A 14,513-nucleotide genomic window follows, 5' to 3' on the forward strand; every position below is an offset into this window, starting at 1 on the left:
GATGAAACGACCAGAGCAGTTGCAATTGCAACGTGTGGGTTAGTTAGATCAGTGGTTCTCAAACTTTGAAATTCAAAGGTCTCCCCTTAACTTTGACAGTGTACGAATGGAACCAAATGGACCCTAACAGGTCCATTTGGTTCCATTAGTACACTGTCAAAGTTACAGACTTGTAAGGGTCAATTTAGACCACCATAAAGGAACCTCGATAGTCCCTGAAATCCACTGTGAGAACCACTGAGTTTAGATGCTTTATTTCCTTCCTGTCCTGGCCGAAATTCCTTTAGCGCCAAGCAGCCATCAGAACACAAAAAATCACAATACTGTACATAAACAAATACACAATACATAGAATGATCACACAACACCTCTCTTTCAGAGATGAAATAGAAAAGGCATATGTCACATTACACATTATACGCAGAACTGAGACCCGAACCTGTTTGTTCAGAAGTCCTATAATGCATCCCTCGTTGTACACTGGGGTTGTAGGTCATGACGTCAGAGTTTAACATCACTAATGTAAAACAGTGCTTCTCAACCTTTTCAGGCCACGACCCCCAAAACAATCATATTTTAACTGAGGACCTCCACATCCTGATGAGCACTACGAGTTGAGGCCTTACATTTTGTATAACACAGTTCTATTGTGAAAACTTAGACTTAGATATTCTCACAATTTCTGCCTCTAATATTTGACAATTTGGCCATTTTAGAGGTAAAAAGTCCTTAAAGTTTCACTTGTGCATAATATGTGCATATACCCTACACTTAAAGGACCACTTCACCTCTGGGACAACCCTATCGTATTTTATTGTTGTTTGGGACACGATCAACACAATCCTGAGTTATTTTTTGTGTTCAATCTGTGTTTTTAGATATTTTAGTATTTCAGCATGTACTAGTGATGCATTTTGCATCATATGATGCAAAACGCATCACTGATGATGCAAAATGCATCACTAGTACATGCTGAAATACCAAAATATCTAAAAACACAGATTGAACACAAAAAATAACTCAGGATTGTGTTGATCGTGTCCCAAACAACAATAAAATAAGATAGGGTTGTCCCAGAGGTGAAGTGGGCCTTTAAACTTTATGTTGGTTTGTTTACTGTTGAGTGAGAAAACCATGTTAAACCAAGTTAATCATGGGAGGTCCCTACCCACAGGTTGAGAACCACTGATGTAAAAGATGTGTGGTAAGAGAGATTGTGTTTTTCTTTACTCAAAGTAAAATGCACTGTAAGATATCGTTTGTTTTCGTAGTTTGTCGATGTACTTTAAATTAAACGTTGCAGCTGAATTTGCTGAACTTTAGGGCTGTCTTGAGCAACAACAGTAAATGTTTTGTTTGTTCCCTTGGCTAGCAGAAAGTTAATAGCATGACCCCCGGCATAACTCCCCCACTGGGGATGGTTGTCACACTCATAAGCTTTATTGGTGAATTGTTAAAACATTGTAATACAAACGCAGCTCCATTAGGCCAAGTTACAGTATGTTATTGACCCTGTTTATGAATAGAGAATCTTGTTTTAACATCATGGGTTCTATAGGAATGTGTTGTCTCCACCAGGCCGAAGGCATGAGGAGATTATGTTTTCTCCCATGTCTGTCTGTCCATCCATCCATCCATACGCCTGTCTGTCCGTCCGTCCGTCCGTTACCAGCTAATCTCCGGCGCCGTTGGCCCGGTCGCTGCCAAACTGTGTGCACACACACACGCACACGCACACGCACACGCACACACACACACACACACACACACACACACACACACACACACACACACACACACACACACACACACACACACACTCACACACACTCCCTGGATGCCAATTCAGAATCTCTGCCCCACATTTTTCGCATGAGCCTGTTCTAGTGCCACCAGGAGGCCGATTTTTGCTAAACTAGCTTTTGGCCAGTACTCCTACAGATTTTGTCCAAAAATCACGCAGATCCGTAGATAGTTTCTCTACAGTGATGTGAGCAACATGGATCAGTCCGATTTTCCATATTCCATCCTCATTGGCTAATATTGGCTTCCAAAGTTTGCAGGATTGGTTAGTTTTGAATAAAATGCCTCAAATCATGAACGCAGTTTGCGATTTTGGCAGAGTTGTGCATGCACATTCCCAATAGGCAGAGGATGAAATGCCAATTAAAATAACAGGCCGATTTGTGTAAAACTTTCAAAAACCATGTCATGTGATCAAGACGGATCTGTCCGATATTTCATATTCCATCGTAATTGGTAAAAATTGGCTTCCTGTTTGCAGGATTGGTCCCTTTTGAACAAAATTACTTATATCATGAACGCAGCTTGAGATTACAGAGAAATTCTGCATGCACATTCCCATTAGGTCAAGGAACAAATGCCACTCTTTTCATATTGGCCTGTTATAGCGCCACCAGCAGGTTGGCTTTTGCCAAACTAATTTTTGGAACAAAATGCCTCAAATCATGCATGCAGCGCCACAATGCCGTTAAAGCCCAAGAAGACATGGCACCCGTTTCACATTGGCCTATTTTAGCGCCACCAGGAGGCCACAATAACACATCTGACCTGGTGGAGACCTGTGCTTGAAAGAGCACTGCTTCTAGTTGTCTCCACCAGCCGAAGGCTGAGGGAGAGTATGTTTTCCCCTCCGTCCGTCCGTGCGTCCGTCCGTGTGTCCGTGTGTCCTCGCAGTTTGTGTGCAGCTAATCTCAGTCGCCGTTGGCCCGATCGCTGCCAAACTGAGCACACACACTCCCTGGATGCCAATCTAGAACCTCTGCCCCACATTTTTCAAATCAGCCTCATGGTGGCGCTATAACAGGCCGATTTGTGTGGCCTGGTTGTTACCAGCTAATCTCCGGCGCCGTTGGCCCGATCGCTGCCAAACTGAGCACACACACTCCCTGGATGCTAATTCAGAACCTCTGCCCCACATTTTTTAAATCAGCCTCATGGTGGCGCTATAACAGGCCGATTTGTGTGGCCTGGTGGAGACCTGTGCTCGGAAGAGCACTGCTTCTAGTTATACATGATTTAAAATATGTAGATTATCTTTTTGATCGTGTAAGGAAATGTGGTGAAAAGAACATTGAATGAAAAGTTGAAAACGTGAAATATAATGCGTACCTTTTTGTTTTTTGCCATAATCAGAAATAAGGCCCCTCTGTTTTCCCTCTATACACCAAATATATTTTCTGAAAATAGTTCATTACCCATCACATTTCACCATGATACATTTTTGGCAAATGTTCGCTTATTCTTGCCAAATAATATTCACCTATTTGTGCAGAACATCCGGCTTTCTTGACATGCCCAGATTAGAGACTCTATTGTCCATGTGGTTAAACCCAGGGTTATTCCCTGTGTGAACTGAACTCAGGGACATGCTGGGCCCCTGATTCAGCCCGGGAAAAAGAGTTGGAGAGGCCCTCATTGCGCACTATAGAGAGAGATCTCTCTCTGTCCAAAACAGTTTGTTTTATTATTTGTATCATTTAAAAAATGATTTAAACTAGTGAAAACAGCCGATCTACAAGCGAGGCGTTGTGTGCTTGTAGATCTGCTGTTTTCACTACTTTTGTGTGACGGCCTTGTATGAAGCAGGGCTTTGCTTTGCGAAAAGATTTACACATTTGAAACTTGGAGATACGAGGTTTCTGTCCGATAGTGACGATTTACTTTGTTGGCCGCCTAGCCCCCAAAATGGAACAAAGGCCGACATTTTATTTAATTTTTTCTCCTAATAGCCGGCCCGGGCCAGCCGGTGAATGAACCGGCCGTTCGGGAGTTGGCCCGCTTTTCCCAATGGCCAGCACGTCCCTGATTGAACTTATTTGATGTGCCCTGTCTCCTGTTTCCAAACCCAATGGCTTTGCTCTGTTCTTGTTTAAAACCTACCTTTTCTGATATTTCTTTACTTCAGTTATACACTGACACATTGGACACTCTAGCAGCATACAAAGGGATATTTGTAGTACAGTCAGGGTGCTGTGGCCTTCACTTTTGCAATCATAATTTACTGCTAGACGCGTGTAATGTGAGAAATCTTCAAAATTCAACTTTAACCTACAGTCACGTTCATTGTGAAATGCTGTGCGGATATAAGAGCGTCAAATAAATGTTTAAATTCTAACAGGAAGTTGACACTTCTTGATTTTCAACACGTGCAGTAACCGCAGGGCTGACTACGCATTTCTCACTGCGGAGATATGTGGACAGGAGTGGACCGGGTTCAGCCTTTTGGTTACTTTAGTGTTGGCATGTGTCTGAGGATTTTTAAAGACAGTTGAACGTCCGTCCTGGTGTGACGACCGTGCAGGTGTGTGAGTGGAAGGAGCTGGGTTTTCGCAGCTGCTGTCATCTGACAGAATAAAGCTCGCATCTGTTCGCTACATGGGAAGTGCAAACATCCGTTATGGGAGCGCCCAAAGCTGCCCTGCGCTGATGTTTGCTCCTCAAGGTCAGAGGAACGCTGCCTGCCTGGCTTAGCCTCCAGGGGTGCCGCACCAAATTCTGGGCCCTGGGTGATAGATAGATAGATGGATAGATAGATACTGTAGATAGATAGATAGATACCTTTATTGTCCCAAGGGGGAAATTCAGCCAGAAGGTACTGCAGTTAAGGTTACAGGACAGTAAGAAAAAAAGAAAAGGACTGTTGTGTACAGCCGAGCGACAAAAACAAACAAGAAAGAAGAATCAACAATACAGGAGAATCAACCATACAGAGCAATTAAGTAAAAAAATATATATATAAATGTACATAAAGTGTCGAGACAGAACACAACAACAAAAAAGTAGTACTAACGTTTCTGCAAAGGATTGCAATTTTAAGGGACTTTTCTAAGCATATTGCAAACTCAAAGAACTTAAAAGGTGCAAGGATTCACTGCGTTTTTTTGTGCTTTAACTATTGAAAAATAGCAGATCTACAAGCTCACAGCTCGGCACCTAGTGCCACGCTGCGAGCTTGTAGATCTGCTATTTTTGAAAAATCGTGAAAAAAGTCATTGAAGGTTTTTTCTGATATGAAAAACCTATGTTTCTTTGTCAGTGGTGCCCAAACCTTTTCATGTGAAGGACCCCCAAAATGATATGTATTTGACCACGGACCCCCATCTCAAAATATTTAGTTCCAGGGGGACCCCCCCCAGAAGCAAAATTTGAGTTACAAATGTTCGCTTAAAAAATACAAATATTCAAAGATTTGCACTAATTTTCACGACTTTTCAAAAATAGCAGATCTACAAGCTCGCAGCGCGGCACTCGGTGCCGCGCTGTGAGCTTGTATATCTGCTATTTTCAATAGCTAAAATATAAAATAATGAAGGTCCCTCCACCTTGGGTCCTAGTAACTCAGTCCCACTTTCCCCCCCTTTTGACGCTCCTGTTCGCCTCCACCTCCTCAGCATCGCAGATGACAGAGCTTTCACTTCTGCCATTTCATGATTAGAAATGTATCTTTATTTATTACTTAAAAAAAACACAAAGAAATGTCCCTTTCCCGCAGTTTGGAAAGGGTCAAAAGGTTACATGTGCAACACAGGCCCTCGTCAGATTTGAATAAATTACTTTGCAATTATGCAGTCAGAGCACTCCCTGGTGGGGCCACCAAGCTGCCCTGAATTGTCTGTGATGTATGTTTCACTTTAATGTGGCATGCTTGCAAAAACAAAAACATCATAGGCTACAGACCAGTACCAGTAAGACTCCCTAATCGGGAGATAAGCGACCGTCAGGTCGCAGCGTGATTTTTGGCCAAAATGTGTAGGAGCAGTGTCCAAAAATGTGTTTGAAAAAATCGGCCTGATGGTGGCGCTATATGGGACAGATCCATGTTGATGAGATGAGTGTAGACATACTGTATACCGATTTGTGTGATTTTAGGGCAAAATATGTAGGGGTAGTGTCCAAAAACGAGTTTTAAAAAATCAGCCTGAAGGTGGCGCTAAATGGGACAGATCCATGTTGATGACAAGAGTGTAGAGCAAGTGTGTACCGACTTGCGTGATTTTAGGCCAAAATTTGTAGGAGCAGTGTCCAAAAATGTATTTTGCAAGAATCGGCCTCTTGGTGGCGCTAGAAGAGGGGCATGTAAGAATCTATGGGTAGAGGTTGTGGTTTGGCAGGCAAGGAGTGTGTGTGCAAAATTTGGCATGGATCGGGGCAACGGTTGCGGAGATATGAGCAGGGCAAAAGTGTGACGTGTGACTGACAGACTGACAGACTGACAGACTGACAGACGGACAGCTGGTCGAGGTTTTGACAGTAACTGCGACCTGACGGTCGCAATAACAAGAATGCAATACAGTGCAGTGCAGACTTCCAACCAAGGTGGTGCTAGAAGAAAGCCGAAAGGTAATGGATAAAGTTAATTGTGACCGTAGGTCGCTATTTAGTATGACAACCTCCAGCTCATGTCTGTCTGTCCGTCCGTCCGTCTGTCTGTCACACCTCATGCTCTTCTGACATCACAATGATGTTGCAAATGAATGGCCAAGACAGAATTAATTCATTCTTTCATCAAATGGGCCCTGACTGGGCAGGCCCGAGGCCCCATCTGGCTTTAATAATTGGCAGACATTTTGCGCTCTACCCGGCCCGAAAAAGGTCAATATTAAGTCCATAATATATGGGCATTCCCAGATGATGCCCTGTTAGGGCAACCACACTATTACAATCCCTTTTATGCCCATATATGAAGATCCCTGATGTCATCAATATGAAACCCATATCTGTGAATGCCCATATATGAACACATTGTGTCAGTTTCATGTGGTCTATGACGTCAAACATCTATGATGTCAGACGTCAGTCATCTCCATATTTGGGAAAATATGGCCACATTTTGGCCAACTTAAACAACCAACCAGGTCTGTGCATTTTATTGGTAAAAGTTTGTCACCCAGGCGGATGCGTGCACACGCCCATGCAGGCGCCCATGAGCGCATCCTCACCCTTCAGGGCGAGGTCGCTTCTCACCCTTAGGGCGTCTTACTGGTTACTTTGAGTGGGTGCATGAAATGTGCAGAGAATATTTAACAGCAATCCGGTCATTACTTTTAGAGATAATATCGTCACTGTCGGGCAGAAACCTTGTATCTCCAAGTTTAAAATGTGTTATTTTTTCACCAAGCAAAGCCCTGCTTCATCATACAAGGCAGTCGCACAAATGTAGTAAAAACAGCCGATCTACAAGCACACAACGCCTCGCGGCGCGAGGCATTGTGTGCTTGTAGATCTGCTGTTTTCACTAGTTTAGTTCATTTTTAAAATGATGAATACCAAACGAACGGTCTTGGACATACAAGGTTTCCACCCGACAACGACGATATGTTGGTCACAGACTGACTAACTAACAGACTGTACCATCTGACTCTCTGCCATCTCCCTCTCAGGTAAACAACAATGGGCTGGTGTCTTTCCTGAGGGAAGTGTCTCAGTTCACGCCTGTCGCTTTCCCGATCGCCGGAGACCGGAGGGTGGTGGCACCGTTCTGGGCTGACGTGGATAACCGCCGCGCAGGGAAAGTGTACTACAGAGAGAGTGCAGATCCCCTCATCCTGAAGAGGGCCACAGATGACATCAGGACCTACTTCTCAGACTTCCCCACTTTCACAGCCACATGGACACTCGTCGCTACGTGGCACCGAGTTACTTTCTTTGGCGGCAACTCTGTCACACCGGTAGCTATACTTTGACACTTCATATGACGGTTTCTCCTGTTACAATATTACTGTTATGACAGCTGTGAAAGAGCTGCAATGTGCTAATTGCTCTGCAACTTCCACGACAAAGATCTGAAGCTTTAAAATAGATTAATGGGTTAGGGCTGCGATAACCACAAGTGTCCTGGGCTTTGAGATACACAAGACTTAAATAAGAAAATGTGTCAGTTATTGACATCTTGCTACCAGCTATGCTCAGAACTAGCAGAAGAAGTTACTTTCAAAATTCAAATTCATATTGACTTCTACCCTAATAGCCATTGACCCACACAATACATAAATGACTACAGTGTAGCACTGACCTCTAATTATCAATTTGTTGACTAAAGACATTGGCTGTTAGTTAGTTGTTAGTTGATTTTTCATGTTGATTAGTTGATTTTACTGAAATGTAAAAAATGCACTTTGTAGGAGTTATTTCTTGTAAGCCTATGAATGGCATCAGTCCACTAAATAGTAAATAGTCATTCATCATTGATAAAGAACAGACTTGGCTATTGCACGATAATTAGGAGGAGGAGGAGCTAATCGGTTAATCTAATCGCTAATCGGTTAATCTTACGACTATTATTTGAGTTATTAGTTAACTTGAATTAACTTTTTTTTTTTGATTGAGTAAATGAGTATTTCATTATACAAAAGTGGAGAACAACCAGTATAATCAATACAATAAAATAATGCATTACAGTTAAATACCCTGCCTAAAAGGAGAATCCCAAATAAGTCCTTTTATGGTCTTTTTTACGTCGGAAGTCCTTGGTATTCAACTCATGAATATAACAAATAGCAAAAAATATATCACAGTTATAAAAACAGTATACTGTATGTACAGGGTAGGGGAGACAAGGGGGGTGGAGCTAAGGTAAACCGGGGGGGGGGAGGGGGGGGGGGGGGTGGAGTTTTCAGGGCAGTCTTGAATGAAGCCAGCATGAGCGAGCTACATGTTTTAAGGGTAGTATAGGAATTCCACGCTTGGGTGGCAGGCAGCGTTGTAGAAGGAGAATTTACCCATATTTGTCTTATGGGCTTGTGTTACCAGATCATTGTGTGCGCTCCCTCTGGTGTTGTGGCTGTGGGTGTCGCTAACTTAATTAGATTAATTGCCTTTGTGTGGTTATGAATGAATGATCCAGCTCTAAACAGTTCATTCCCAGGTCCAGTGCTGAAAACCACTGCACATTAACAGCACACTGTAAAGCCATGATGAACGTTGGCAGAACAATGGACTTGCATTGTCTAGCTACCAGGCCGTGACATTTTGCCAAATATTGTTCATCTTTGTCTGGTGTTTCTGTGTTCTGTGACCATTCCATTCACTCAAAAACCTGATACAAAATGTACTTTTCACTTATTTCAGCGGTGTCATCTGCATTTGTGTTAAACTGATAATGCTGACTTGATTTCTGTTACACTAAAGAAATGTAATATAATAATAATAATATCTGGAATGTATATTTATATAGTGCTTTTCTGAGTAAGTGTGTGGGGTGGCTATATTATGAATACAGCCAATCCCCTTTCCCAAACTTAAGTATGAGTAATATTTTTGAGCGGTGCAAACCGCTCCTAGTGGCTGTGCGTGTGTCCGTAGCCTTTTTCCTCAGCGTTTTGCCATAGTAAAATGTGTGTACGTAGCATCATGTTTGTCTAGTGATGGCATATGTCGTAAGTCTGTAGCCTTTTTCCTCAGCATTTTGCCATAGCAAAACGTTCCACCGCTCACTTCACATTGGGTGTGATTTTTTTAATACTTGGCAGAATGTGCTCTGTTTGTGTTCCTTTATGAGCTAAAGGTGTGATCTTTGAGCGGTGCTAACCGCTCCTACATCTGGCTTTGTCTGTCTGTCTGTCTGTCTGTATGTCAGTCCCGCACCGCCTGGCATTGGCCAAGTTTCGCAGGACGTTTTGAGCATGTATATAAAGACACCACTCACTTCAGACTGGGTGTGATTTTTGAGACCTGTTTTACCTTGCAATGAGAGTGAAGAGAATCATCGCTCCTGGTTCCTCGCTCACAGAGCACAGAAGGAACAGAAAAAATCAAACCTTGGTTCGAAGTGAAGCGGTGAACTTTTATTCTATGTGTTCCAGAGTTATGAACTCTGTGATCTATACATTCTTTATATTCTGAATGAATTAATGATTTTATCTGGAGGGCCGAATTGTCATGTGAAGCTTGACCAATCCTCAAAGTATCCAATCATCAGACCGGGACGGACACTACACACATACGTACGGACGGATGGACGTACGTACGTACCGGTACGTACGTACGTACGTACGTACGTACGGACGGACGGACGGACGGACGGACGGGACAGGACAGATAAAACCTGTTCATTCTGGACTGATATGACCATACATGGACATGGGACACACATTTTGTTTTTGAAAAACCCTATTCATTCTGGACTGATATTCTGGACGTACGGGACAGATAAAACCTGTTCATTCTCGACTGGAATGACCATATATGGACATGAGGTGACAGACATTTTGTTTTTGATAAAACCTGTTCATTCTGGACTGGAATGACCATATATGGACATGAAACACACATTTTGTTTTTGAAAAAACCTGTTCATTCTGGACTGAAATGACCATATATGGGCGTGGGACACACAAAGCCACTCATTGGAAGCGGCTTTCACCGCTTCAAAAGACGATAAACAATATCGTATTATCTTATATCATGGCCAGGTAGATATAAAACCCAACGTTCTAGTTCAACATAGCTTCAATATCAACATAATACCATTGTATCACATAATACATTTAAATGATGCCTGTTCCTTTGCATTTAGGTGAATACTTTCCAGGCGGTGCTCATCACAAATGGAGATGTTTCCTTCACCATCTTCCAGTATCACAACGTCACGTGGACCACGGGCATGCATGCCAGCAGCGGAGGAGACCCAGCGGGGCTGGGCGGGATCGCAGCACAGGTAACATCACCTGCACTGGCCGTTCCCTTCGATACTCTAAACCTCCGTGTGACAGCCATTACGCCCTATTTAAGCCTGAGCAACATCAGGGTTCAGAGAAGGTCAAGATTCTCATTTACTGTGGCGCCAAGCTTACTATAAATAAGAAAAGAGAAAATAAATAATCAAAGAGATTTAATCACATTAACATTTAGGCCTAGAATTATTGAATGCTTTAACCAGTGAAAAATAGCAGATACACAAGCTCACTGCCGCGCTGCGAGCTTGTAGATCTGCTATTTTTGAAAAAGTCGTGAAAATGTGTGCAAATCTTTGAATATGTGTATTTTCAAAGCGAACGATTGTAACTCAAATTTTGCTTCTGGGTGGTCCCTGGAACTAAATATTTGAGATGCGGGTCCGTGGCCAAATACATATCATTTTGGGGGTCCTACACCTGAAAAGGTTTGAGAACCACTGACATAGTAGTCTCTCAAGAACAGACTAACTGAGCTCCAGTTAAGTGAAAAGGACCTTTTCTTTGACGATGGCTGGCCAGATTGCTGACATAGAAACATAGGTTATTCAAAAAATGATGAAAGGATTCAAAAGACACTTATAGAATCGGGTCAAAATTCTAATTTTCACGATTTTTCATCTACAAGCTCGCAGCGGCACGCGCTGTGAGCTTGTATATCTGCTATTTTTCAATAGTTAAAGCATAAAATAATAATACACAATAATGTGTACCCGTTCTGAATGGGTTAACCCTCTGTGTGGGGTACTGCATGTCATTATAGCTCCTGCAAGCCAAATGACGTCATGATGACGTTATGATAACGTCCTCCGGTGACTCCAGTGCCGTTCAGAACTAGGCCAGATCACAGCCCATATGGGGATGCTCTTGATGTCATTACCAGGACGTCATATGGACTTTTTTGTTTGACAGGATTATTGTTATTGTTTGTAGTTGAAATATTTGCATGTAAGGTTATATTCTGGGACATATCTAACTAGTTATGATATTTATCTGGCCTCAATCGGACCCTCTCTGATTAATCCAGGAAATCCGTTTTCATGGGCAGGAATTATGTTGGTTGAAATCAGGTGATATTCTAGGCCAGATCTGACTAGTCATGGTTTGACTTGATCTGGCACCAATCGAGACGTCACTGATTGGTCCAGGTCCTGACCGTGCTTGCTGGGAGACAAATCTTTTCGCAAAATTCTATTTATTTTTATTTCAAGAAGGAATTCTGATCTTTCTTTTTGCCTTTACTTGATAGTTATAGTAGAGAGAGAGAGGAAACACAAAAGGAGAGTAGGGGAAGTCTTATGATGAGTATGGGATAAAGCAGATGTGACGCACCCGCTCCCTTATTGGTGCAGTAGCGATCAGGGGCGTCACACCAAATTCTGGGCCCTGGGTACAAGGATTCACTGCGGGCCCCCCATGAATGTTAACTATTGAAAAATAGCAGATATACAAGCTCACAGCGCGGCACCGAGTGCCGCGCTGTGAGCTTGTAGATCTGCTATTTTTGTAAAATCGTGAAAATGTGTGCAAGAAACCTATGTCAAGGACCCCCAAGATGATATGTATTTGGCCACGGACCCCGATCTCAAAATATTTAGTTCCAGGGACCCCCAGAAGCTAATTTTGAGTTAGAAATGTTCGCTTAAAAAATACATATATTCAAAGACTTTCACACATTTTCACGACTTTTCAAAAATAGCAGATCTACAAGCTCGCAGTGCGGCACTCGGTGCCGCGCTGTGAGCTTGTATATCTGCTATTTTTCAATAGCTAAAGTTACTAGGGCCCCTCCACCTTGGGCCCTAGTAACTCAGTCCCACTTTCCTACCCCTTGTGACGCCCCTGGTAGCGATAAAAAGTTTTACTGGAAGCGCTATGTCTCCTTTCAATATTTTTGGGGGGCGTTATTTCGTCTTTCTCTGGTGTTGTTGGTGTTACGTCCGTGATGTTTTCGAATGTTTTCTTAAACTATACACACATAACAAGAATATGCCGCTTGATGACTCTGTCTTTGCTAGTGTGCCTCTGTTATGTTTCCAGTGGGACTACAGTTCTGTGCAGCAGTGACTATTTCCGATACTCACCATTCGGGAGCTGCCGTTCCAGACTATATAGCATTCGGAGATTGTGGAATAGTTGTCTGGCTACGAGAGACTAGGGAGTGGCATGCAGCAAATAGTCCAGACGAAACAGCATTGTCTATTTCTCGTTTCAAATGTTTTAAAAAATATTCTTGAGAGCCATGTTTAGCTGTAAATGTCATTGTGTTTGTTTACATGGCGGCCATGTTGCATTTGGCACAAAACCAAGCAGCGCAGCCGGTGCTCTGGGGTCCCCACTTACCCCCCAAAAAGGTTATATGTCCCCCAGGTTCTATGTTCCCCACACACCCTCCCCACAAAAAGGTTCTATATTCCCCTCTCAACCAAAAACAGGATCTACTGTATGTTCCCCACAAAAAAATGTATGTTCCCCACTCAAATGCAGGAAATGGTGGGACATCTTGCCCAGGTGCCCAGATGTCTCCACCCCTAAGTGCCCACTCGTCTATGTGCCCACTCGTCCAAATGCCCACATGTCCCTATTGCCCAGATGTCCAGGTGCCTACTCGTCCAGATGCCCAGAGATAACAAAAGTATGGTGTCCAGATGTCCCCAGTGCCCCCTGTCCCACTAGTATTCGTAATCTCTCCCCATTATTGGGTGTTTTGAGTTATTATGAGTTATTAATAATTATAAAGGAATGTTTCCTGCATTTTTGGATAAGTGGGGAACATAGAACCTATTGTAAGTTGAGCGGGGAACATAGAACCTTTTTTTGGGGGGTAAATGGGGAACATAGAACCTGGGGAACATAGAACCTGGGGAACATAGAACCTGGGGAACATAGAACCTGGGGAACATAGAACCTGGGGAACATAGGTACGGTCCCGTGCTCTGAGCCTTTAATTAGACGGCGGTCTGTTCTTGAGCTCAGCGGCCATTATTCATAAATAACACAGCACTGAATTCAGCGATTGACCAGTCAGAATGAAGAATTCCACCAAGCTGTTTAATAAGCAGGGGATAATTGACGGCAAGCCGGTCATTGTTGAGCTGGGACGTGCAGAGAATGTTAGAGAGGCAGGGGCTGAAAATACTAAAAGGGCCTTTTGGTGAAAACATCGAAAATAGCAGACCTCCAAGCTCACAACGCGTCGCAGCGCGACGCGTTGTGAGCTTGGAGGTCGGCTATTTTCGATGCTTGATTTCTACACATTTCTTGATTTCAACATAAGATGCTGCATTCAAGTTCAGGAGCGTTTGGACAAGGCAATTCTCTTGAATGCTGCCTTCAGGTATGGCATGGAAAGAGTGGATTTGCATTTCTTTCTTTCTTAGTAAAAACTGCATTCATGGTCTGGAGAGGGCACTTTTTACAGATGGATAAAAGGACAGGGGCTCGAGCCCCCCTTTGATGTCTATGTGTGCACGTGCCTGTTGTTGAGAAATACACCTTGAGGAGATTTAGATTCTGACGAGGGATTACAGTAGATCCTGACGCGGGTTTAGATCCCGTCACGAAGCACGAGAAACATTTTCTTTTTAAACAATATGTTTATTCTTATTCTTTTTTTTTTTACAGACATAAAAAACAACATATACAGGACAATAACAACATACAAAAAGAACAACCAAAAAACCTGACACTAACACGACACATAAGAGTATTAAATAAATATGATACAAAGAGCACATATACCATTTACACTATTTACACTATTTACACCCAGAGTCCTATGCCATAAGGCCGGACAAATGACTGCAGAGGAAATGCAGC

General features: G+C 42.9%; 1 protein-coding gene across 1 annotated transcript in view; it reads left to right on the top strand.

Moving 5' to 3' along the window:
* Positions 1 to 6,934: 6,934 nt before the first annotated feature.
* The window catches only part of sned1 (sushi, nidogen and EGF-like domains 1), a gene marked incomplete at its 5' end in the record, with an annotated part of 64,011 nt that continues 56,432 nt past the window's right edge, over positions 6,935 to 14,513 (top strand). Inside the window, 3 exon segments of the mRNA XM_080727300.1 lie at positions 6,935 to 6,970; positions 7,404 to 7,691; positions 10,538 to 10,678. Of these exon segments, the coding sequence (XP_080583426.1) occupies positions 6,935 to 6,970; positions 7,404 to 7,691; positions 10,538 to 10,678 (465 nt within the window).

Source organism: Nannobrachium achirus (assembly GCF_963921795.1).
Source record: "Nannobrachium achirus genome assembly, chromosome: 1".
Classification (NCBI taxonomy): domain Eukaryota; kingdom Metazoa; phylum Chordata; class Actinopteri; order Myctophiformes; family Myctophidae; genus Nannobrachium; species Nannobrachium achirus.